Source organism: Mustelus asterias, chromosome 4 (genome assembly GCF_964213995.1).
Source record: "Mustelus asterias chromosome 4, sMusAst1.hap1.1, whole genome shotgun sequence".
NCBI lineage: Eukaryota > Metazoa > Chordata > Chondrichthyes > Carcharhiniformes > Triakidae > Mustelus > Mustelus asterias.
The window spans coordinates 14,136,947-14,162,444 of NC_135804.1; the positions used below are offsets into that span (position 1 = coordinate 14,136,947).

Below are 25,498 nucleotides of genomic sequence, written 5' to 3' on the forward strand. Positions count from 1 at the left end.
TGATTTAATTGTGTTGACACCATTTCTGCCGACTGAACAGCCAAAGTAGGCTTTTGCACAGAATTCATCAGCGCAAGCCTTTCTTTTGAAAGAAGTCTAGGCGTCCAAGTCCCGTAGTTCAATGGCAAAATGCAATATCTGCTGTAGTACTGAAATATACAGAGCAGAGGTCCCAGGGTTGATCCCTGATCGATGATAGGACATAGGGTGTAGGAGAGGGCCGTGGTGGGATGCTCTTTCAGAGATTTGGTACAGACTCGATAGACCAAATGGCCTCCTTCTGTACTGTAGGAATCCTATTATGGTCAGACGGTGTCAACATTTTACTGGAGTGAGCATGGCTACTGCAGAGTTGTTACACTCAAGATATGGATCTTAGTCTGACCTTTATCATTCCCATAAGAATGCCCAAATGTCAGCTGTGGCAGAGCAAGTAGCACCCGTGAGACAGAAGGTCATGGGTTCAAGTCTTGCCTCAGAGGCTCCAACACCAGGTCTACTTCAAACTCCAGTGCCGTCCTGAGGGAGTGTTGCACCAATGAAGATGCTGTCTTTCATATGGAGCCTTGCCTACTCTCTTGGGTGGACTTGAAAGCTCTCATGGCGCTACTCTGAAGAAGAACCAGGGAGTGATCCTCTGGCCAATACTTGTCCCCTCTCGACAGATTATCTGGCCATTATCACATTGCTGTTTGTGGGAGTTTGCTGTGCACTGCTTGACTGCTGTGTTTCCTGCATTACAGTGACCAGATTTCAAAACTACTTCACTGCTGCAGAGTACTTTGAGATTTGTTGAAGTTCTCATGGGTGCTAGATATGGCACGGTAGCACAGTGGCTAGCACTGCTGCCTCACAGCACCAGGGGCTCAAGTTTGATTCCAGCCACTGGTGACTGTCTGTGCGGAGTCTGCGCATTCTCCCCGTGTCTGCGTGGGTTTCCTCCGGGTGCTCCGGTTTCCTCCCACAGTCACAAAGATGTGCAGGTTAGGTGGATTGGCCATGCTAAATTGATGCTTCGTGTCCCAAGATGTGTAAATTAGGGGGATTAGCGGGGTAAATGAGTGGGGTTACGGAGAGTCAGTGCAGATTCGATGGGCCAAATGGACTCCTTTTGCGCTGTAGGGATTCTGTGATTTTATTCAATGATAAATGCAAGCTCTTGAAAAGGAAGATTTGCTTTTATTTCACACCTCTCACCACTCACAAGGCAGATCCAATTAACACAAACAGTTTCCCCTCCCTGTAATACACAGGAAGAATGCTGTTAGATATTCACTCTACTCAACAGCATCAGTATATAAGAATGGGATGGTGGTGAAGGGGGGGGGAGTGGTGGATGTGGAACAGGGTAGGGTTATCTCAGCCTTTACAGATAATCTTCACTCTAAAAATAACCAGCTACCCACAAGAGGGTTTATTTTTTTCTGTGTGTTGTCAAAGTACACAGTCGCGTGCGACAGTAAACCTGCTCTGTGGCTAATTTGTGACACGGTACCCAGTGTGTCTGAGGTGCCAACACACTGTACAGCTCAAATGGCATCAATAATGCATGAAAAATATTGCAAACCACCAACAGAGCCCCCACCCATGAGAAAAAAAAACAGCTCGCTTACAACCTTCATCTTAAATCATTGTACTTGTAGAAGATGCTTACTGATTTCCTGTACTAACTGTACTGTTTTAATAATGACGGCGACTCGATGGGCCGAATGGCGTAATTCTGTTCCTATATCTTAGGGTCTTATTTGACTTCTGTGCAAGAAAGGCAAAGCCAAAAGTGTCATGCTTGTATATTGCAATCCCAACAGAATTTTTTATTTATTTGTTCTTTTACGGGACATGGGCATTGTTGGCTGGGCCCACCATTTATTGCCCATCCCTAATTGCCCCCCTCCCCTATTTCAGATGGCATTTGAGAGTCAACCACATTGGTGTGGGTCTGGAGTCACATGTAGGCCAGACTGGGTAACAAAACATCTAATGTATTCAAGAGGCAGCTGGATATGGCACTTTGGGCGAATGGGATCAAAGGTTATGGGGAACAAGCAGGACTAGGCTATTGAGTTGGATGATCAGCCATGAATGTAATGAATGGCAGAGCAGGCTCAAAGGGCCAAATGGCCTCTTCCTATCTTCCATGTAAAAACGGCAGGTTTCCTTCCCTAAAGGGGCATTCGTGAACCAGATGGGTTTTTACAACAATTGACAGTAGTTTCATGAGCATTCATCAAACTTTTAATTCCAGATTTTTATTCTGGGCCATGGTGGGATTCGAACCCAGATCCCCCCAGAGCATTACCGGGGGCCTCTGGGTTACTAGTTCAGCAATAATACCACTACACCACTGCTTCCATCTAAAAATGCAGAATCCGTTTGTTATTCTGATGTAGCTAATTGCAGCAAAGCCCATTCTTTCGGTGCAACACTATGATTTATATGTGTGTGTGTGTGTGTGTGTGGAAAAAATGCTGCTATCCATGTCTCGGCTTTTTTTTGGGAGGGGAGTGTGGATTTCCATTCTGGAAGCGAGCAGCAGGGAAGCTGTGTGTGTTCGTAGACAGCCTGGCATTATTCTCCGAGGGAATACACACAGACAACTCGGCAAACAATGAACCTCCGAAGTGCAGCAGCTGATAATAGGCTTCGCTCGACCTCGGAGGTCACAGTCAAATAAATAGGCCAGATGCTTAGCACTTGTGTTTTCACGGCCCTGGAGCAGATAATTTCGCTCGATTCCGCCCTCCTACTTCTAAACCCAACCCCCGCGCCCCCCCCCAATCCAACATACAATCTTGCAACAACACACAAAAAAAATCCTCCAGCAGCCTGGAGACACTGGGGGGCTAGTGTGTTGGGGAGAGATTAAGTGATGGTTTATCGCTTTCCTCTTGCTGCTTCTGCAGATAGACTTGCAAGCTTATACACCCACTGAACCGTCAGTGCCAGGGACTTGAGGAACTATTAACTGTGCAAAAGAAACCTTTGTGTCCTATATATATTTTTTTTTAGAAAGGAATGTTGCTTTATCTTTATAAATAAAAGAACTGGGGGGAGGTGGGGTGGGGGGATGGTGGAAAAAGATATAGACTGGGTATTGAGTTTAAAGAAAATCTGTGTGGTGACCGAAACAGAGGATGTGGGTTTTCTTTTCGCAATGCTTGGCTCATTGAACTCCTGATGCAAAAGGAAAGTAGTTTGGGGGGGGAGGGGGGGGGGGGGGGGGGAGAGAAATTATGCGTTCTTGTGGTCGGTTTGTGCGTCTCTCTGCATTTCAACCCCAGTGGCTGTTATTCCTTCTCCGGATCACTAGTTGTTGGGAAGATTTCCTTCCCTCCTCCCCCTTCCTATTCCTTTATTCCAAATTAATCCTGCTCAGAATGGCGGGAGGGGGGCGGGGGGGGCAAACTGAACCCCAAACAGGTCCCTGTGTCTGCGTGGGTTTCCTCCGGCTGCTCCGGTTTCCTCCCACAGTCTGAAAGACGTGCTGGTTGGCCGTGCTAAATTCTCCCTCAGTGTGCCCGAACAGGCGCTGGAGTGTGGCGACGAAGGGATTTTCACAGTAACTCCATTGCAGTGTTAATGTAAGCCTACTTCATAGAATCATAGAATCCCTACAGTGTAAAAGGAGGCCATTCGGCCCATCGAGTCTACACTGACCACAATCCCAGCCAGGCCCTATCCCCATAACCCCATGCATTTACCCTAGCTAGTCCCCCTGAAACTAAGGAGCAATTCAGCATGACCAATCCACCTAACCCGCACATCTTTGGAATGTGGGAGGAAACCTGAGCACCCGGAGGAAACGCACGCAGACACGGGGAGAATGTGCAGATTCCATACAGACAGTGACCCGAACAGGAATCGAACTCGGGTACCTGGCGCTGAGAGGCAGGAGTACTTACCACTGTGCCACCGTGCCGCCCAAATGAGATACTTGTGACACGAATAAAAAAAATGTCTCCCTGAACCCTGATGTTCTTTTTGTCAGCGGTGGGACGGATTTTGGATTTGTCAGTGCTGAGTGGGAGTGGAAGGAGTTAAATTGTAGTTTTCCAAACTAGATAAGTATATTGTGTGTGTTTTTTTTTGGGGGGGGGGAGTTGGTGGAAGAGGGGAATGATCAAAAGGAGATATGTGTGTATAGAGATTGAATGAAAATGAGACACCTGATTGTAAACCCCCAACAGGTCCCGGTGAGTGCTGGACCACATTAACCTCTTCCTGGCTGCTTCACAATTGAGGGGTGGGTTGGAGATGGTTATTTTCCACTCCTTAGTCCCTCCTCTCTCTCTCTCTCACACACACACGTTGCTTTAGAAGTCACAGGATATTCAGCCAGATCTCCCCCCCTGTTTGTGTCAGACTTGATGTTAACACAGAGACCTGGTGTTGTTAAACTTCTAACACAGAGAGAAACAGGGGGGTGGGTGTTGGTGCTGGAGATTTGCGTGTGTGTCTGGCAGAGAGCTTTGCTGCTGATTTAAACAGCTCTCTCTCTCTCTCTGTGTATTAACACAGCCAGTTTCGTACACACGGAAGAGAAGTGTGCACTTTGCGAGGAGGGCTCAACTATCGTCTCGTTTATCGACACAAGGGCGAAAGTGAAGCTTCCCCGGGACCGGGGGGGTTGCTGAACAGATGCTGCCAGCTTTTATATCCCCACTCTTTCATTAAGAGTGACAAATCTGCTGTCATTCAGCCAGACTCGCAGTTTACAGCTAATGATTCCTGCATGAAGATTGATCGGCGGCTGCGGTGTGAAGAGGAGGAGCGAGTTTCTTCCCCTTTTTTTTCTCGCTTCTCTCTCTGTCTCTTCCTCTCCCCGCAGTGGTGGGACGTGCAGCCGGGAGGAGAGCTCCTCCTGTCTCTGCCTCTCTCTCTCCCTTCCTCCTTCCCTCTCTCCGCGGCAGCCCGGAGCCAGAGAACCAGCCTCTACTTAGAGGGGCACAGTCTCTGCTTAGAGGGGGACATAGTCTTTGCTTAGAGGGGGCACAGTCTGCTTAGGAGGGGCACAGCCTCTGCTCTGGGGGGCACAGCCTCTGCTCCCTCCCATCCCTTCCACCCACCCCTTCCCCACTTTGTGTCTGAAGTGCGCTCCCACCTTGACATTCAGATGCCTGGGTGGGAAGAGAAGGATTGGTCCTCGCAAGTCCTGGCAATTATTTCTATCCAACGCAGAATGAATGTTTGCTCATAATCTCCAGCCCCCTCTCCCCTCTTGGAAGTACCCAGTCTGCCCCCCCCCCCCCCCCCCCCCGCCCCCAGCCCCTTGGCATTAGAAGGAAGGAGGATCCGGCGATGGCAGCTGCTTGGTTGCTTCAAAGTATTGTTGGTGGCCAATTAACCACAATGTGGGTCTGGGACTGACAGTCTGCGTGCCTTACTGAATAACAAGATCACCTTGTTCTCTGGACCTGTACAACTCATTCATGCTTGCAGATCTCCCCTGGTGAGGAACAATGGCATTGTAAGTTAAAACCATGTTTGGATTGAAGCCAGCGTTGTATTACCTCCCAGGTAAGCCACATCAACAATCTCCTCTATCTCTCTATATGTGTGTGCAGTTCATTTCTTATCGCAACGTCAGCCTATTACCTTTTACCATCAAGAGGTCTTGGCTTCTTTCTCCCGCTCTCTTTCTCTCTCCCCATCCCCCTCCCCCCATATCCATCTCCCCTCCCCTCCCCTCCCCTCCCCATATCCATCCCCCTCTCCTCCCCTCCCCTCCCCATATCCATCCCCCTCTCCTCTGTCTGCCTCTCACACAAGCACTCTCTGGTTAAAAGCTTCTGCAAGTGCTGAGTCTGTTTTATTTAGCAGCTCGTTTCAAAACACTTAGGCAATCTGACTGTCTTAAGCATGGCGTGCGTTACCACCGGTGGGTGCTTAACACCTCTTCATAGCTCAGTGGATCTTGATTATGTGCCCACAACCAAACTGTAGCAAATAGAACTCTGGCTTTTTATTGGTGCATTAGGTAGGCAGTGGCACGAGTTGCCAACTGTGGATTTTTTTGGTTTGACCTCTCCGCGATGTCCCTAAGCCACCATCACTCTCTTCCCCCCTTCTCTGCATCTCCCACCCCTGCTCACCTACCCCCTTGTGTGGTTTCAGTTCTAACCAGCCCGCCAGTGCGTTACTAGCTCCAGTTGTACCATCACCCCTCCAGTTTTATCTCAATTCAGCCTCCTTTGGACAAAACTATCGCTGGACTTTGGGGTCAATTCCCAAACCTTTGCTGCCAGCAACTTGCTCTTCCCCAGCTTTGTGGTCGCTCCACTTATCCTGCTCTGCAGCTTGGGAAGGAGATGGAATTTCCTCAAATTGAACTTTGGGATTCAACTCAACTCCCAAATCACTGTCGTCGCCAGTATTCCCATCGTGATGTTTGCTCAGGCTGAGCTGGGCACCCCAGAATGTAGCTTAAAGTCCCATATGCATCATATGGCGGCTTGTTCCACGCGTGGGTGCCCCACCTCAGTTCTTCAGATGTTTAAACACCTGCCCCTGTGTTCACACTTGATTCCTTTACATTGTTATGCTTCGCCGGCACCCTCTACTTACATACCCCACCTTCACCAACCTCCAATGGCCCCCCAGTCCCCCAACAAATTCAAAATCTTCATCTCAGCTAGGGTTCCATTTCCTGGCTTGGGTCACTATCTGTGTGGAGTCTGTACATTCTCCTCGTGTCTGCGTGGGTTTCCTACGGTTTCCTCCCCACAGTCCGAAAGACTAGCTGGTTAGGTGCAGTGGATATGCTAAATTCTCCCTCAGTGTGCCCGAACAGGCGCCGGAGTGTGGTGATGGGGGGAGTTTCACAGTAACTTCATTGCAGTGTTAATGAAAGCCTATTTGTGACACTAATAAACTTTAAAAATCCTTCCCATCCCTTACCCTTGGTAACCTCCCCAGCCCCTCGGCCTGTCCTACATACTTTGGTGGTCTGACCTCAGTGTCTTGTGTGTCATCCTTCCCACTTAATCCAGCTTGATCGCTCTTGACTGAAGAATTATTTGATAATCATGCCTCTCTTTCAGGCTCTCTCTCTCACCCCCCCACCCCCCCCCCCTCTCCCCCACCATTAAACAGATATATGACCCAGTCCTGAGTAGATCCAGTTTTCCGATGCCTAACGATTAATTTTCCAATCAAATCAAAGCAAGTTAAAACTGGCTAAAAGATTTCATGAAGTGTATCTAAAGAAGATTGATTTTTGTAAAGTCATGTACTTACCAGCGGTGGAATTGTTACATCATTATTATTATTATTAGTCATAACACTCACACACCAATTGAGTTTCAGAAGAAGGTGACCTTTGGATAAAAACTGAATGAACAGCAAACTTTATTTATGACTTCTTAAAATTGTGGGATGGACCAGGCTCTTCATTCACATTGCAGCATTTACGTTTTAGAATCCCAACAGTACAGAAGGAGGCCATTCGGCCCATTGAGTCTGTACCAACCGCAATCCCACCTGGGCCCTATTCCCGTAACATGACACATTTACCATGCTAATCCCCCTGACACTGAGGGTCAATTTAGCATGACCAATCAACCTCACCAGCACATATTTCGGACTGTGGGAGGAAACCAGAGTCCCCGGAGGAAACCCACGCAGACACGGGGAGAATGTGCAAACTCCACAGAGACAGTGACCCAAGCCGGGAATCGAACCTAGGTCTCTGGCGCTGTGAGGCAGCGTTGCTAACCACTGTGCCACCGTGCCACCCGTTGTTTTAATTATTTCATTTCTCTTTGGATTTTGCATTGATCTCCACTAAATCAAAGAACCTAATGTGTGTCTTTTTATTTTGATGGAGATTTTGACTAGTCTTAACTGCAGCCCCTTTTTATTGTAGTTTTCGCGTGCAGCTGTCATGGTAACTGTGTGAGCCACATCTTAGTCTCCAAGTGATTTGACAGGTAGAGAATGAGGAAAGGGCAGGAGGGGCGTCATTGGCCAGGGGGTTGGGGGAAGAGAGGGAGATATAAGAAAACATACCACTCGACTCCAGTGGAATAATTATTGCAAAACAGGCTGTTAACACTATCTTGGCCCGTCTGGATTGTTGTTCCTTGAGTTGGGGTAAAGGATGGGATGTGACGGCTGAATGGGTGGCTGCTAGCTAAAGAATGATCACTTGTTTGTGAAAATAAATACATATTTTTCAGTCCTTGGACCCAAATAATTCCACTGTGTAGGAATGATGTGTTTGCTTTAAGTGTGCATTCCTTGGTGTCTCATATTGTTTGGGTATTTGCAGTGCGCTGATGACCATACTATTAGTAATCAGCAATTAAAATAAATTGTATCAATTAATAACACCTTGGTAGCCTGACTCAGAATTATGATCAGTATCCCTTGGTGACATACACCAGGAACCACAGCTGCAATTTCAAACACATGTTGTATTTTTCAGTCTGTTATCATTTTCTGCCTCCAACTCCTCACCTCAATTTTTCAAATAATTTTTGATACTTCTCCTTTACCTGTTCCGTTCCAAGCTCTCCTTGCTTTCCACTTCCGAAAGACAATTTCAACGGTTCGAGGTATCTGCTGGAGCGTAGATAATTAAGAGGCGGCTGGGTTAAAACACATAAGATCCTGCGGGGTCTCAGTGGGGTCGGTCTGAAGAGAATGTCTCCTCGGGAATCCAGTGCTAAGGGACAGCTGTCTGGAAAATACGGGGTCGCCTATTTGGGACAGAGGCACGGAGAATTTTCTCCTCTGAGGATCGTGATACTTTGGAACTCTCTTCCTCAAAAGGCAACAGAAGCAGAGTCTTTGAATATCTGTGAGGCAGAGGTAGATAGATTCTGTTTAAGGAAGGGGGTGGAACGCTTTCAGTGGTCGGTGGGGGGGGAATGTGGAGTTGAGGCTACAATCAGGTCTGAATAGTGGAGCAGGCTCGAAGGGCCAAGCGGCCTACTCCCGCTCCTAATTTGTATGTTTGTACGATAGACTCAAAGATCTTATCCTTATTTTGAGAGCTGCTGAAAGTAATTCGCTCTTGTTGTTGCTTCAAGAAAAGACCCATTGCCATTGTTGGTGGCATTCTGTTGTGGTTTAAATCATTTTGTTGAGGGACTTTTCACTAAAGGGTTGAAATGTGATGTACCTTCACTATTAAAACCCATCTCCCCAAGTTCAGCAACACTTAACAACTCTGCACTCCAAAATACCCTCAAAGTTTTTCCTTTGCAAGAGGGGCATAACTTATTTAAAACATTATTAGAGTGGACCAGAGCAACTAACTGCAACATCAGTTCAGGCTGAAAGGAATACTTGGAAAAGGCGAGGACTTAACAAATCCATTTAACAACCTCGTAAAATCATAAAAGGAGCAATATCCAACTTGCAGAAATGGTGTGTGTCTCTGTCCCTGTGTCACTTTGCAAAAAGCACTCCTGATTCAAAGGGTGTTTTTTGATCCACTGTGGAGTTTTACTTGGAACTGGTGCACTTGGTCATTGCCTTTGTCCCTTCCGACACAGTCTGCTTGGCCATAAGACATAGGAGCAGAATTAGGCCACTCGGCCCATTGAGTCTGCTCCGCCATTCAATCATGGCTGATTTTTTTCTCATTCTCCTGCCTTTTCCCCATAACCCCTGACCCCCTTATTAATCAAGAATCTATCTATCTCTGTCCTAAAGACACTCAATGACCTGGCCTCCACAGCTTTCTGCGGCAAAGAGTTCCACAGATTCACCACTCTCTGACTGAAGAAATTCCTCCTCATCTCTGTTTTAAAGGATCGTCCCTTTAGCCTGAGGTTGTGCCCTCTGGTTCTAGCTTTTTCTACTAGTGGAAACATCCTCTCCACGTCCACTCTACCCAGGCCTCGCAGTATCCTCTAAGTTTCAATAAGATCCCCCCTCATCCTTCTAAACTCCAATGAGTACAGACCCAGAGTCCTCAACCGTTCCTCATACGACAAGTTCTTCATTCCAGGGATCACTCTTGTGAATCTCCTCTGGACCCTTTCCAAGGCTAGGCACATGGCGGTCTGGATATCCCGGGAGTTGATGGTGTTGCTTGTTGTATTGGGCCAGGTAGGAAGCCTGACCTGCAAGGTGCTCGAGCGAGTTCGTGATACTCGTGGCCTTGGAGGAGATGCTGGCGTCGGGGTGAATCTGCTTCATCAATTTGTAGTTGCTTAGTAAATCTCCTTTCATTATTAGGTTGAGGCAATCAGTTTATTAAGTAACACCGTGAAAGAGACACCTCCCCACCTCCCACTTCCAGGTGGTTAGTATTTATTTGCATGCCCTTTACAACCACCAGCAACTTATTCTCAAAGACAGTGATTAAAATGAAAAACCTGAAGACTTGGCAAAGTGCAAATTGAATTCGGCACCCAGAGGGTAGAAATCTTTCCCAGGTTCCACAGGGATTCTCCTTCCTTTACGCAGCCTGGAAGTGAATTTGTGGCCGTCTTGCCTGGAAAAATATTCATTTGTGTTTCAGGATTTTCTGGAAGGCTCCGAGTGATGTTTTTTACCCTGCTGTGTTTTAACTATTTCCTTGAGAGGAATTAAAATGTATCCAAGTCAGATTTGACCAAAACAGAATTGCCAAAACTTCTGCCCTTTGAGTGTGAGGCCCCCCCCCCCCGCCCTCCCCGCCCCCACTTTCCTCACTGAGTTTTCCAATCGGCAGCTGAGCCAAACAATTCAGAAGGGTTCTGGAGGTGGATTCAATCTGGAACCTTTATACTCTGTGCTGTAAAGACAGTGCAATATTGAACTGAGTCTCTCTGTGTTTCACTGTTTCCTCTTTTGACTATCCCAATAATTTTCTTCACCCCCACCCCATTGAAAGTGTGGATATGAATGAGGACTGGATGTGACGAGTTCTGTTTTACCCCTTTGCCACCCCCCCTCGTTCCTCCCTTTGGACCAGTGGCTGCTTTTGGCAAGCTCCCAGCGCATGACAGATGCTCATGATCCAACAGGAAGTCAGCATGAGGGAAAGGGACAGGGTGAAATAGGCGGGAGCAAGCGCTCTCGAAGGCTTACTGAATAAGAGTAGAGTCATAGAGGTTTACAGCATGGAAACAGGCCCTTCGGCCCAACTTGTCCATGCCGCCCTTTTTTTAAACCCCTAAGCTAGTCCCAATTGCCCGTATTTGGCCCATATCCCTCTATATCCATCTTACCCATGTAACTATCTAAATGCTTTTTAAAAGACAAAATTGTACCCGCCTCTACTACTGCCTCTGGCAGCTTGTTTCAGACACTCACCACCCTCTGTGTGAAAAAATTGCCCCTTGGGACCCTTTTGTATCTCTCCCCTCTCACCTTAAACCTATGCCCTCTAGTTTTAGACTCCCCTACCTTTGGGAAAAGTTATTGACTATCTAGCTGACCTATACCCCTCATTATTTTATAGACCTCTATAAGATCACCCCTCAGCCTCCTACGCTCCAGAGAAAAAAGCCTCTCCTTATAACTCAAACCAGTTATTGAGTAGTTACTGACTTGCCACTGTCCGCCAAGGGGTTTGATGTATAGGTCTGTGCTGCATTTACAAAATCTTCTCTTGTGCTATCAGGAAATGACCTGTACTTGGACTCAGCATCCCTGTGTAAGAGAGGGAATATTCAGCTTGGAATGACGGGCACTCGCTAGGAATGTCATGCCAGCTGACTAAATCTGGGTCTTTGAAGCACCAGCGTAACTATTCCTGGCAGTTTTTACCTGCATCCGCAACCTGTGTCTCAGGAGGCTGGCAGCACTGGAGTTCAGACGAAGGATGGGGGGATCTCATAGAGACTTATAAAATTCTAACAGGCCTAGACGGATAGATGCAGGAAGGATGTTCCTGATGGTGGGGGAGTCCAGACCAGGGATCACAGTCTGAGGATTCGGGGTAGACCATTTAGGACGGAGATGAAGAGACACTCCTTCACCCAAAGAGTGGTGAGCCTGTGGAATTCATTACCACAGGAAGTAGCTGATGCCAAAACATTGAATGTATTCAAAAGGCGGCTGGATATAGCACTTGGGGCAAACTGGATCAAAGGTTATGGGGAGAAAGCAGGATGAGGCTATTGAGTTGGACGATCAGTCATGATCGTGATGAGTGGCGGAGCAGGCTTGAAGGGCCGAATGGCCTCCTCCTGCTCCTATCTTCTAGGTTTCTATGAGTCTTGTATTCAAGCAAAATATGATTTAGACAGAATTGTTATCGACCACACAAATCCAGTAAAATACCCAGACACGAAAAGACCCATTTCTAAATTTTTCTAGTTTTTAATGACTTTTCAAAATGTAAAATGTTCAGGTTTTTTTCTTCCCGCCGGCAACATTTCCCACCCAGGCGATGCTGGCCCGTTTCAGGGTTCCGATCGCAATGGTTTCATTAGACTGAAGGAAGTAATTCAGCCATCCTGACACTGGCGACTGAACCACAAGTGGTGTCACACTGGCTACTGCTCAACAAGAGGAGGCCAGATTGTGAGATAACCCGCGAACTCTGAACGGCAGCGGATTTTTGCAGCCAGTATTTTAACAGCTAAATTCGAAATGACTCTTACGAGAGCTCCCCGGTTACCTCGGCGGCTGGTTAGTCATCTGATGCATAGCTGGGTTCTCCACAGACTGCGTAAGGTTTTCCAGCCAGTGCTCAGTCAGCTGTCCTCTCTGCTTGTTTGGGTGACAGAGGCGCCGCACCTGACTTCGCAAATGTTCCAGCTTCTGTCTGCTGTGTGGTGGCGCCCGCTGGAACCTGCGCTCATGTGAACACAAATGCTGGCAAGACTGAGGTGACATGCGGTCCCTCCCCCCCCCCCCACTCCCATGGTCAAAGCAGCCAGCAGCTGCACTTTGTGATTCAGCCAAAATGATGAAGGTGTGAATGTGCATGAATATATTTCTGCCCACGCCCCCCCCCCCCCCCCCCTTCTCGCTGATCATTTTGCTGTCGATCGAAGTGTGCTAGGGCATTGTGCTAAGGTGGCACGGTGGTTAGCACTGCTGCCTCACAGCTTCACGGACCCGGGTTCAATTCTGGCCTCAGATAACTGTCTGTGTGGAGTTTGCACTTTCTCCACTGTGTCTGTATGCGTTTCCTCCGGGTGCTCCAGTTTCCTCCCACAGTCCAAAAGACGTGCTGGTTAGGGTTGATTGACTATCCTGAGTTCCCCTTAGTGTTGGGGGATTATCAGGGTAAATGTGTGGGGTTACGGGGATAGGGTTGGGTTGATTTGGTGCGTGCTTGATAGACTGAGTAGCTTCCTTCTGCACTGTAAGGATTCTATCATTCTCTCTGGTCACCGCCCCTGTAATTCCACACTCTTTGCTGTCGTGTTGCCCTCCCAGTGTTTGCCGCACAATTAAGTTTCAACGTCAAGTGCCTGCTCGCTGCAAATGTCAAAGATACAAAATCCATCTGGAAACACAGGCAGCGAGTGTGACTTGGCTGCTGCACCTCCCCGGATGGTGAGGCAAACTGATGGTGAGCCAGCCAACTCAAAATAGCCCTTTGACTGACACAGTTGCTTGGAGTTTCCAAGGCAAGGTCACACTGCAGCCTTTCTGAAGGTTGGGCAACTCCAAACGAGGTCAGTTGTCAACGCTTAGACACATTTAATTGATTTCAAGAAGAAATTAGATATAGATCATAGAATCATATAGTGCAGAAGGAGGCCATTCGGCCCATCGAGTCTGCACCAACCACAATCTCACCCAGGTCCTATCCCCATACATTTACCTTAGCTAGTCCCCCTGACACTAAGGGGCAATTTAGCATGGCCAATCCACCCAACCCGCACATCTTTGGACTGTGGGAGGAAACTGGAGCACCCGGAGGAAACCCTCGCAGACATGGGGAGAATGTGCAAACTCTGCACAGACAGAGACTCAAGCCGGCAATCGAACCCCGGTCCCTGGCGCTGTGAGGCAGAAGTGCTAGCCACTGTGCCACCGTGCCGCCTTTGGCTCTTGGGGCTAAAGAGATCAAGGGACATGGGAGGGAAGGTGAGATCAGGATGTTGAAACTTGATGATCAGCCATGATTAAAATGAATGGCGGAGCTGGCTCAAAGGGCCGAATGGCCTCCATCTGCTTCTAGTTTCTATGTAACAATTCAGGATGTTGTGGGGGGGGGATGGAACCACCCAGTTTAGTTTTACTTGGGCTCTGCAGTTATTTGTTTGCACAAAATGAATATTTGACCTGTCTGCTGTTGCAGTTTCCCATGGATATTTGGGAAAAGGTCATTAATGGAGATTCATTTTTGCCACACAGACAACTATGTGTTTGAGATGCTGCAACAACCCTTGCTGCAGCACGCTGTTCCTGCCTTGCTATCTTATCAGAGAATCTGCCAGTAGCAGTTTGTCTACGTGGCACCTTTCAGTGTAATTTTCTTTTTCACCTGCCTCCCAAAAGCCAACTTTTAGATGGGCACTCAACGTACTTCCTGCAATGCCAGCAGATAGTGAATGTTCTCTGTGATAGTGATAACACAGAAGCTTCATGGAATCACTTCTGTGGCGTGGGAGAGCGTGGGGCTGACCTGTGAGGCCCCCCCCTCACCTCTCCCATCCTGGCCTGGCCACTTGGCCTTGGAAGCTCAGGCAACTCAATCCAGTTTGTGCTTATAGACACAAATGTTTGTTCCGGTATGACTTCCAATCTATTGTCTTTAATTGCTGCAATGTTGCAGCTCAGAATCTTCTGAACGTTTGCTCATAGAGGTTTACAGCATGGAAACAGGCCCTTCGGCCCAACTTGTCCATGCCGCCCTTTTTTTTAACCACTAAGCTAATCCCAATTGCCCGCATTTGGCCCATATCCCTCTATACCCATGTAGTTCTCGAAATGCTTTTTAAAAGACAAAATTGTACCCGCCTCTACTATTGCCTCTGGCAGCTCATTTCAGACACTCACCACCCTCTGTGTAAAATATTTGCCCCTCTGGACACTTTTGTATCTCTCACCTTAAACCTATGCCCTCTAGTTTTCAACTCCCCTAGCTTTGGGAAAAGATGTTGACTATCTCGCTGATCTATGCTCTTCCTGGAGTGATACTGTGATATTTTTTAAATTTCTGGTTCATATTTGTTCTTTAAACATGGAGGTCCCTGGAGGATTGGGAGGGACTATTTATAGCACAGTTGTCTCATTTAGTGAATAGAACCTAAATCACACAATTTGAATACAGCAGCAATTTGATATGTATGCAACTTGAAGGGAATATGGATTTAAACTTGATACGTGCACACCCCACCTTCCCCTTGGGCCGGGATTTCTGGCTGCATCCCTCCCAAAACCGTAAAATCCTGCCTGAGATCAACGGACTTTTCCATGGTCCGCCCCTCGCCCGCTACGATTCCTGTGGTGGACGGAACGGGAAAATTTGCCCCCTTAAGTGTGCACCTATGCAACGTGCAACTACGAAAGCTTAGAAGAACATGGAAAGCTGTATCCCTGACCATTGGAAATCGACTAATACCAGAAGAGCGTGTTGGGTGGGATTGTGGTCAGTGCAGACTCGATGGGCCAAATGGCCTCCTCCTGCACTGTAGGGATTCTATGAGTGTCCATAATGTTACTGGCTGCAACCATAGCAGCTACGCTGAGCCCAAATAGACACTGGTCATGGGAAGAAAAGAGACATCATTGTTTAGAAAAGAGGGAAAGCTGTTACTAAGCATTCACTAACAGTTGAATATAAGCTCCATAGTTCACCCAACACCATCACCTCCCCCATCCCATTCTCCCTTCCCCAGACCTGGGCATCGTGAGTTCCACTTACCTTGTGAGGTACTGTTGGAAATGCTTTCTTTCAATGATCGATCGCTGTGAATATTTTCAGGCACATAGAGTGCCATCCCATTTCCATAGAATCCATAGAATCCTACAGTGCAGAAGGAGGCGATTCGGCCCATTGTGTCTGCACCGACCACAATCCCACCCAGGCCCTATCCTCACACATTCACCCTAGCTAGTCCCCCTGAAACTAAGGGACAATTTATCATGGCCAATCAACCTAACCTGCACACCTTTGGACTGTGGGAGGAAACCGGAGCACCCGGAGGAAACCCACGCAGACACAGGGAGAACGTGCAAACTCCACACAGACGGTGACCCAAGCTGGGAATTGAACCCGGGTCCCTGGCACTGTGAGGCAGCAGTGCTAACCACTGTGCCACCGTGCCGCCCTGTAAGAGCGATTTCTGTAAGAGTTATTCACGTGCTTTCAGACCCTGAATCTGCCAGGGGAACCGATATGTGCATCATTTCTCTTGACCCATTCCACTGGGATTAACACGATAAACATTTGCTTATTTTATTCTTTTCCGTGTGATGGAATCGCAGCTGAAAGTAAACCCCAGGCCAAAAAAGTGTGGGTTTCTACTGGGTGCAAGATGCAAATGTGCACCTGTTCCCAGCAGCAAAATTGTCCTTTGTTCATTCTTGTCCAGCTTGCATTTGGAGCACTTTAGTTGGGTGATGTATTAGCTGCCAAGCTGTGAAACCGATTGCAGGGAACGGATAGGAGAAAACATCTGGGCAAAGAGATACCCACACGGAGGGTTTGAAAGACAACCTTGACATGCTTTGTCAGAGGGGAGGAGCATAAAGTTTAAATAAATGTTATTATTGTCACAAGTAGGCTTACATTAACACTGCAGTGAAGTTACTGTGAAAATCCCCTAGTCGCCACATTCTTGTTCGGGTGCACTGAGGGAGAATTGAGCATGGCCAATGCACCTAACCTGCACATCTTTTGGACTGTGGGAGGAAATTGGAGCACCCGGAGGAAACCCACACAGACACGGGGAGAACGTGCAGACTCCGCACTGACAGTGACCCAAGCTGGGAATCAAACCCGGGTCCCTGACGCTTTGAGGCAGCAGTGCTAGCCTCTGTGGTGGAACTTGCCCCCTCGAGTTTGTAGCCTGGTAGTGATTCTCTTGAGCATGATGTATCTAGCAACTCTTTGCAATCTGCGTAGTTTTGTGGTGTGATTTATGAAACTGCTGTTTCCCCAAGAAGGCTAATGTTCGGAAGAGTCCCACATAGCAATTGCAGAACTGGGTACTCCATAAAATCAATGTGAGAAACAAAATTCTTATTGCATATTCGCAAGGTACTAGTTTGCTAACTATTGGTGCTGAATGTGAACCCTGCTTTTCATCATCCATTTGGAATAAAATGGAAGTGCACCAACGAACAGGATGGGGATGTTTCAAAGCACAGGACTGGGCATCTTAATTGAACAGGTTAATATGTTGAAGTAATCCTGTAGGGCAAGGCTGTTGGTGGAAGGGTGTGACTCCCGAATTATTTGCTCAACATCTGTGAAGCAGGCAGGTTGACCAGATGTTTGCTGTCCCTTCCCTGGGCTTCACAGCATCTGTCAATGGACAGGGATAAATGCCACTGTAATCAATTTTTACACTTTACTGCTGTGTAATGACACCAATAACAGCGGCAACATATGTCCCTAAAACTGATAAGTATAGTGAGCCCAAAGTGTTTATTAGCTGCGCACACTGTGTGCTGCCTCGAAAGCTTTGACAGGGAATTGTTACTTACTGCACTTTAAACATTTATGGCACTATGTTGTTTTGCTACCCCGATGCTTTTTATGAACTAGTGGTATGTGGCTATTAAAACTTTTATTAGCAGATCAACACGCTCTACACGCAAAGGCACACAACCTCCTTTGTACATGCTGTGGGTTTGATTATCTTTAGCTCAGTTTGAGGGGAGTGGAGATATTTTTTTTTCGCTGCTCTGTTCCATCCTGAGTGCTCCGCAGAATGTTGGTGCGATGAGCCTTTGTCTGTTCTGTGTTGATCCTCTTTACTCCTGAATGCAAAGCATGAGGGAATTGAAAGGAAAGCTGTGTTTGAAGGGACGTGTGCTTTTGTCAAATTGATACATCACGAATTTGAGATCATTCGAAATATGTCTGAAAATTTTCAGCAAGCGGTTTTGTATTGATGGAATGCGGGATTGGAATTGTCCGTGAAGGTTATCATCGGAATGAATGGCGCCTGAAGGCGTACCTCCATTTTGTTGCAAGGCTATTTATTGATTGACAGTAATGGCAGCCAGTGACCAATGCACTTGGAGTTCTCTGTTCAAAAATCGGTCTTAAAATGTTTTCAGATTTCCCTTGGGATGGGTGACTCTTTTAGTGGAATGGATGCCTATAGAGGAGGATGTTTTCTCACAGCACGTATCCCCAACACTAACTTAAGCTTTAAACTTCTGCCTTCCCAATTGAGAAGGCTGGGACTGCCATCACTGAAGAGTGGGAAAGATAACCAGAAGAAAGAGAGTTCCTTTGTAAATTATACACCTCTAATTTTTCCTGAAGGGGCTGACTCATGCCAATTGCTCTCCAGTGGAATGTCCATTGGTACCTCTTTGTGCATGAGTCCTCGCATCGAATGTCCTCAGACCATAAAGGACCTTCCAGTAGAACTCAACCTTTTCCTTAACACTAAGTCTTCGTTTCTTGGGGAGTTTGGGGGTAAGGAGAGTTGCCAGACAGTGATCAGGAGCGAGAACCAGAGCTGGTTTCATATCCTCAACCCCCTGGGAATGTCATGGCTCTTCCTCAGAGTGACGACAGAGCAAGGATCAAATCAGGGAACTTATACCTTGTACTAATCTGTACTTAATGCCGTGTTCATCTGGCACTTAGGAACTGCGCACTTGGAAGAGCTGCAGAAAAGGGAAATGATTGTCACCTCTGATTTTGATCGGGTGGTTTCTACAATGGATAGCAGATCCACTATCGCCAACTTTCTGCCATCATTGATGAATAAAATCCATCCAAGAAATTGTTTAAATGGTGACTCATCAAGAACACTTAATTAATATTTTACACCTTCGATATCATGAAAATTCCAAAGGTAGTTTGCAGTGGTGAGAGGAATGGACACTGAAGAATAGTTTAGAATCATAGAATCCCGACATTGCAGAAGGAGGAGTTTACAGTGGTTAAACCTGACAACAAAGGAGTCAGTGATCAGGCAGGTTGATCTCCGAGGCTAGGGTAGAGTCAGGGTAACCGATGAGCTTTAACTGAGGTGTCGCCTGATGCAATTTTTCAAAGCCATCCCTGCCTTTTTTTTTAATACTTTTCCAATTCAATCAAATCAAATCCAATTCAGAGTCTCAACAAGTTGAGACATTCCAGATCCAGGCTGACAAGACAGGGCGGGCGACTAAACCACCCTGTCCTGGGCCGGATCTACATGAGCCAAGCTGATTGGAGAAGGGGGAGGTTCCTCCTGCAAGACTTGAGCTCATTTGCATCTTAGCCAAAAGGCCGAGATGCAAGGTGAAGTGTCAGACCAAGCCCAGGATTGGGGTGCGATGTTTCATCTTGTCAGCTTGGATCTTGCCGGTCTCCCTCGTGGGGACCTTGAGTTCGATTCAACTTGGATGGAATAAAAAATTTTTAAAAAATTGATCTCCCACCAGGATGAAAAAAACCCATCCATGATGGTGAAAGTACTGTTGCTGATGGAAAAGGGGAGGTGGCTGGCAGAATGGCACAGTTGGTGCAAGCTATGATGTAAGGTTAGGGAGGGGCCATGCCAACCTCTCTGAAGGATGCCAAGGATTTATAAATCAATGCACTGGAGGACAGGGGTGATTTGAGTGGCATTATGGGATACATAAGATGCAGGCAGTGATGTTGCAGATTAGTTTAATTTATTAATTGATTTATTAGTGTCACAAGTAGGCTTACATTAACACTGCAATGAAGTTATTGTCAAAATTCCCTAATCGCCACTCCGGCGCCTGTTCGGGTATACTGAGGGAGGATTTAGCATGCACCTAACCAGAGCGTCTTTCGGACTGCGGGAGGAAACCCACACAGACATGGGGAGAACATACAGACTCCACACAGCCAGTGACCCGAGCCGGGAATTGAACCTGGGTCCCTGGCGCTGTGAGGCAGAGCAGTGCTAACCACTGTGCCAGCGTGCCGCCCAGATGGGTGAGTAGCCGAGCATTGCTGGACACGGATACCTGTTTCCCCATCTTCCTCCAAGGACCATGAGGTTAAGCAGCTCCAGTGAATGGAATGAGTTTCCTTGCCTTTAATGGTGTAATATTTTACCCATGATATATAATTGATTTGGGTTATGATGGCTCTGTGGTTGGTCCTCTGTTTTGTCATTAAATTGTCATGAGCTCATGATTGGAGTAGTGCAAATACTGACAATTACCGAGTCTAAAAATTCAATTAATTCAGACGAGCAGATTAAATATACAGTGAATTTTAATAATCCGCACTGAAGATGGAAGATTACCATAGACAACATTTTTAACACACCACAGCACCTTCATGCAGAGTAAAGAGGAACTCTCATCTGAATATGATTTATGTCTTGGAACTGAAGCCTTTGTTGTCAGCCGGAGGGAAAGCAGATCCAGATTTTATTTGTCTCTTCCTCTAAGACAGTAATGATGTACTGCACAGAGGCTCACTCCTAGTGGTTTTCTTGGTGACGCCATTGGCCAAGGAGGGGGACACTGGGCTGTCTGCAGCGCAATAAATAATTGAGCCTGAGTAATTTGTGGGACTAACCCACTGACTGCAGCACCGCAGCATTGAATCTGTGCCTGCAGGGCGTGTTGGAATCCCATTCCCCTGACTAATGCCTTTGAACTCCCATCACCATTCCCGCCCATTCATCCAGGAGTTGCCTGTTGCAGCCTGGAGTCCAAGACGAGGAAAGTTAGGACGTCCTACACCGCACAGCTCAAGCATCGCTCAGCCCTCCCAATCCCCATACTGGGCTCATGACGGAGAAGCACTGATGCTCCTCATTGGCAGCTCCAGTTGCCACAGCCACATAGATCTGTTTTTGGGCCCAGCCACAGTCTGCCAGGGCAGCACTGGATGTAAATCGGGAACTGGGCCCAGGAATCAATCTGCATTGGTGTTGGTTTGTGGATTCCCAAAACGGGAGTTAAATTCCTCTGTTCCTTTGGGCCCATAGTGCCATGCAGTGAAGCGCCGTACCGCCATTATTTGAGCCAAGTGCTGGCAAGTGGGATTAGGTGGGCAAATCAGGACCATTCATGCGTCGGTGCAGACTCGATGGGCCGAAGGGTTGCTTGTGCACTGTAGTATTCCGTGATTCTGTACCAAGCGCTGGTACAAATAAGTCATCGCCAGGGAGGCGAGGCCCAGTGTACCTTTAAACTATTAATCCAGAAACTCAGCTAATGTTCTGGGGACCCAGATTCGAATCCCGCTATGGCAGATGATGGGATGTGAATTCAATTTTAAAAATCTGGAATTAAGAATCTACTGATGACGATGAAACCATTGTTGGAAAAACCCATCTGGTTCATTCAGGTCCTTTAGGTAAGAAAACCTGTCTTCCTTACCTGGTCTGGCCGACATGTGACTCCAGAGCCACAGCAATGTGGTTGACTCTCAGTTGCTCTCCAAGGGTAACTAGGGGTGGGCAATAAATGCTGGCCAGCCAGAGATGCCCATGTCCCATGAATGAATTTTTAAAAAAAACATGTCACAGTAGCTTCAGGTGAACTTTTCTTTGACAGGATAATAATCCATGACTGGATTAAGAATCGATAAATGTAGAGCCAGTTGGGCAAACCCTATAGAGAGCCTTGCCCCGCCTTGGTAACAATCAAGTGGCATTAGTTGGCACCCTGGTGCGTGTCCGCTGCTCCATTTTGCTACCCGAAGTTGACGCTTCTGGAATCCTGGAAGCTTACACTGATATCTAAAACGCTTACCCTTCCTGTAACGCTGTTTAATAAATAAATACGGATGCCTCAACTGCTATGTGCGGTATTCATTTTGTGGTAATGTGTGCCACATCTGTGCCTAGTGTTTAGTCCTAACATTTATCATGTAAAAGCTGCCAGCTTTCTAACTGGCTTCTGTCTTCTAGCCTCATGTTTATCTCTCTCTCTCTCTCTCTACCCTCCCCCCTTCCACCTTTTGCATTTTCTGATTTTTAAGCTAAATTTCCAAGCAAATGAGCTCATTAGGAGGAAGAGAGAGATTTTTTTTTTTGTTAACCGGGAAGGGAGGAATTGCCAGGTTGGAGCCTGGCGGCGGGAGATGGGCTCAGACTGATCTGTTTGAGTTCCAGGCGACATCTTGCTGGATGAGTGACGACGCGAACAGTGCGGGCCATCGATTGCTAACAGATGGCCTGATTATTAGCAAAATCAAGATACACGCAGCAAATCTGCAACGTTGCCAGTGTTCATTTCTTATCCCGAGATAAACCCGGCTGGCCCACTGGTACCATCTGCAGACTTGCAAAGTGCATTAAGCCTGAATTGATTGAGTCGGTGCATGTGGGTTTACCATTTTAAAAAGGGAGAGGGACCGGCTGGGTGAAACAGCACAATAAACACACTTTGTACTGATAATGAGAAGCACAAGTCACCGGAACAATCAATAATATGAATACTTCATTATCTCCATTGTCCGGGCTTATTATTTAGCCATTTGTACTTGTTTAGTGAAGGGAGATTCTCATTGCCTTTCTCCCCACCGTGCCTTACACTACATTAGATGTTTATTCCAATAAATGAGGCATTTTATTTCCCATTTCAATTTTTCCAGCTGGAAAATAAGAAATTGCGAAAAAAGAAAATGCAACTCTTTCCTCTAATTTCTGACATCCCAGACCCACGTTTCCTCCTCTTGACACAAGACTCGTGCTCAGGAATACAGTTTCGTAGGACCCCAACAGCACAGAAGGAGGCCATTTGGCCCATCGAGGCTGCACCAACTCTCCGAAAGAGCATCTTACCCAGGCCTTATCCCCGTAACCCCATATATTTACCCTGCTAATCCTCTCCTAACCTACACATCTTGGGACACTAAGGGGCAATTTAGCATGACCTAACATGCACAGTCCAAAGTTGTGCGGGTTAGGTTAATTGGACATATCCCCTTTAGGGTCAGGAGGATTAGCAGGGTACATAACGTGGGGTTACGGGGATAGGGCCTGGGTGAGATGTTGTCGGTGCAGGCTTGATGGGTCGAATGGCCTCCTTTCGCACTGCAGGGATTCTATGATTCTATGATCTTTGGACAGTGGGAGGAAACCGGAGCACCTGGAGGAAACCCACGCAAACACAGGGAGAACGTGCAAACTCCTGGCACATCACCTCAACCCAATAGCCAAGTAAGAACCTTGACAGTGTTGGCAGACTATTTGGCCATGGGAAGCATAACAATCAAGTGCTGTCTTGCCTTTGGTCAACGTAGGGACACTGAATGGAAAACCAGAGGCAGAAATTCTGGTTGAGTTTTGCTCTTTATCTCAGGAACACTGAGCACAGTTGTAGCTCTAGACGTAGCACCCATTAATGTGACTGTTCCAGATAATCTGACTCAGCTTGCCTAGATGCCATCTTTGGTGCAAATGGTGCACAGGCCAGTTGAGACCAATCCGACTGGTTTAAAAGACAAACTTGCGTTTTTATGGCACTTTGAAGTGTCCACTGCTTTTGGAAATGTAATCACCGTTGTAATGTAGGAAATCAGGCAAACAATTGATGCACAGCAAGAGGTAAATATTGTCCAGAACACTTGGGGTAACCCCATTCCTCAACCCGAGCAGACAGATGGGCCCTCGGTTTAACATCTCTTCCGAATGTTGGCACCTCCAACAGTGTAGCCCTCCCTCAGTACCACACTGCCTTTATTTCTGTGCCCAAGCCCTGGAGTGGGCCTTGAACCCAGGACCTTTGTGACTTAGAGACAACTGAGCCACGGTTGAGGGGAATTGAGTGTCCCGAAACTAACTGACAGTAGGTGAGAAAGTCAATGGGCAGAATTCTCCCATCCCGCCTGCTATGATTCCTGTGGCGGGCAGGCCGCGGACCACGCAAAGGTCTGTTGACCTTGGCCGTGCTTTTCCAGTCTTGGGGCGAGCGCGGGCTGGAAAACTCCGCCCAATATATCCGGATCTGAACTTCAGGACAACAGATCCATTATTTGGATATGACAGTGAATCTCACTGTGACAATGGGGAGCATTGCATCAATCCTCATCTCGCATGTGCGTTTTCAGAATAGACCACAATAGGATTTGATGGGCCCATACTCATCCTTATTGCCGGGTGGGTGGAAGCTAGGACCTTCCAGATTTGTCCAATAAATTACCAACTGGATAAAATTCCTAAGCTCTGTCCAGGAGCAGTTCTTGTATTTTGAAACATTTTATTTTTTGTTCAATGTTCAGTGAGGTGAGGGATGTTTGTGCCGGCGAATCGCGACGCTTCCCGTTTCAGGTACAACACAAGCTCAGGTGCGCTGTGTTCGTCCTGGTGAAACGTTCCCTCAACTCTCCTCCTAGTGACCTGCTTCCACTCCAATCTGGGAAGCATGGCATGACTGGATCCCCCCTACCCCACCCCAACCCCAACCCCCCGGCTGGTCCTGCAGCCTCAAGCTGCGTTTGATTGCCGATTACTGTGGATTTAGGGAGAATTTTACGCTGCAAGTCTGTTCCTACCAGGAATTGGATTAGGGCACTTCACTTGGGGTGCATTGCGGGTAGCATGCTGTCATTCTGGGCTTGGCAGGCCTCCCCCCCCCCCCCCCCCCCCCCCCCCCCCCCCCCCCGAGGTGAAAGTTGCCTCCCCCCCCCCCCCCCCCCCCGAGGTGAAAGTTGCTGCCCCTCACACTCCCCCTCAAATCAAAAAGCCCATGCTGTGTAATGTTGAAGCGACTGGTGTAAATGAGCTCCTTGTTGTGTAGCTAACATTTTCATTAGAGGCAACCTTTAACTTTACACCTGGCAACCTTTAACCTTCGCTGCAAATGTGACAGAAACACGATTTTCACTGCGGAATGCAAAATAAAGGCTTGTGTGTGAGGAGCTTCCACTTTCCCCACAACCATGTATTAAAATGATCCATCAAATACCTCTAGGCTGCATACGCACACACACATACACACGCACACATGCGCGCACTCACACATACACAATGACACACACACTTCGGGCGGCACAGTGGTTAGCATTGCTGCCTCATAGCATCAGGGACCTGGGTTCGATTCCCGGCTTGGATCACTGTCTGTGTGGAGTCTGCAGGTTCTCTCCTTGTCTGTGTGGGTTTCCTCCGGGTGCTCGGGTTTCCTCCCACAGTCTGAAAGAGGTGCAGGTTAGGTTCATTGGCCATGCTAAATTCTCTCTCTGTGTACCCGAACAGGCGCCGGATTATGGCGATTAGGGGATTTTCACAGTAACTTCATTGCAGTGTTAATGTAAGCCTACTTGTGACACTAATAAATAAACTTTAAACACACACACAAACTGACGCACACACACAAAAATTGCCTCCTCTCAAGGTTCAGGCAGTGAGGTGAACATTTCTTTTAAGAAGCTCTGGTTCTGGGGTCCCCACCAAAAACAAAGGCAGGAAAAGAAAAATCATCAAATCAAATGAGAAGACCTCTATTTAAACAAAGAAAACCCCCCAAAAATGGAAAGCAAGTCCAC

The 25,498-nt window shown here is 47.3% G+C and overlaps 1 protein-coding gene across 5 annotated transcripts in view; it reads left to right on the forward strand.

The window, feature by feature from the left end:
• Positions 1-25,498, forward strand: part of gse1b (Gse1 coiled-coil protein b) — a 608,766-nt gene that overhangs the window by 454,654 nt on the left and 128,614 nt on the right. Inside the window, exon 1 of one of the 5 annotated variants that reach the window (XM_078210580.1) lies at positions 4,489-5,517. The exons of the other annotated variants lie outside the window; for them this stretch is intronic. Coding sequence (XP_078066706.1) covers positions 5,481-5,517 — 37 coding nt within the window. The 5' untranslated portion in view covers positions 4,489-5,480. Of the gene's footprint in view, positions 1-4,488; positions 5,518-25,498 lie in introns of those variants that run through there. 5 annotated transcript variants of the gene reach the window in all.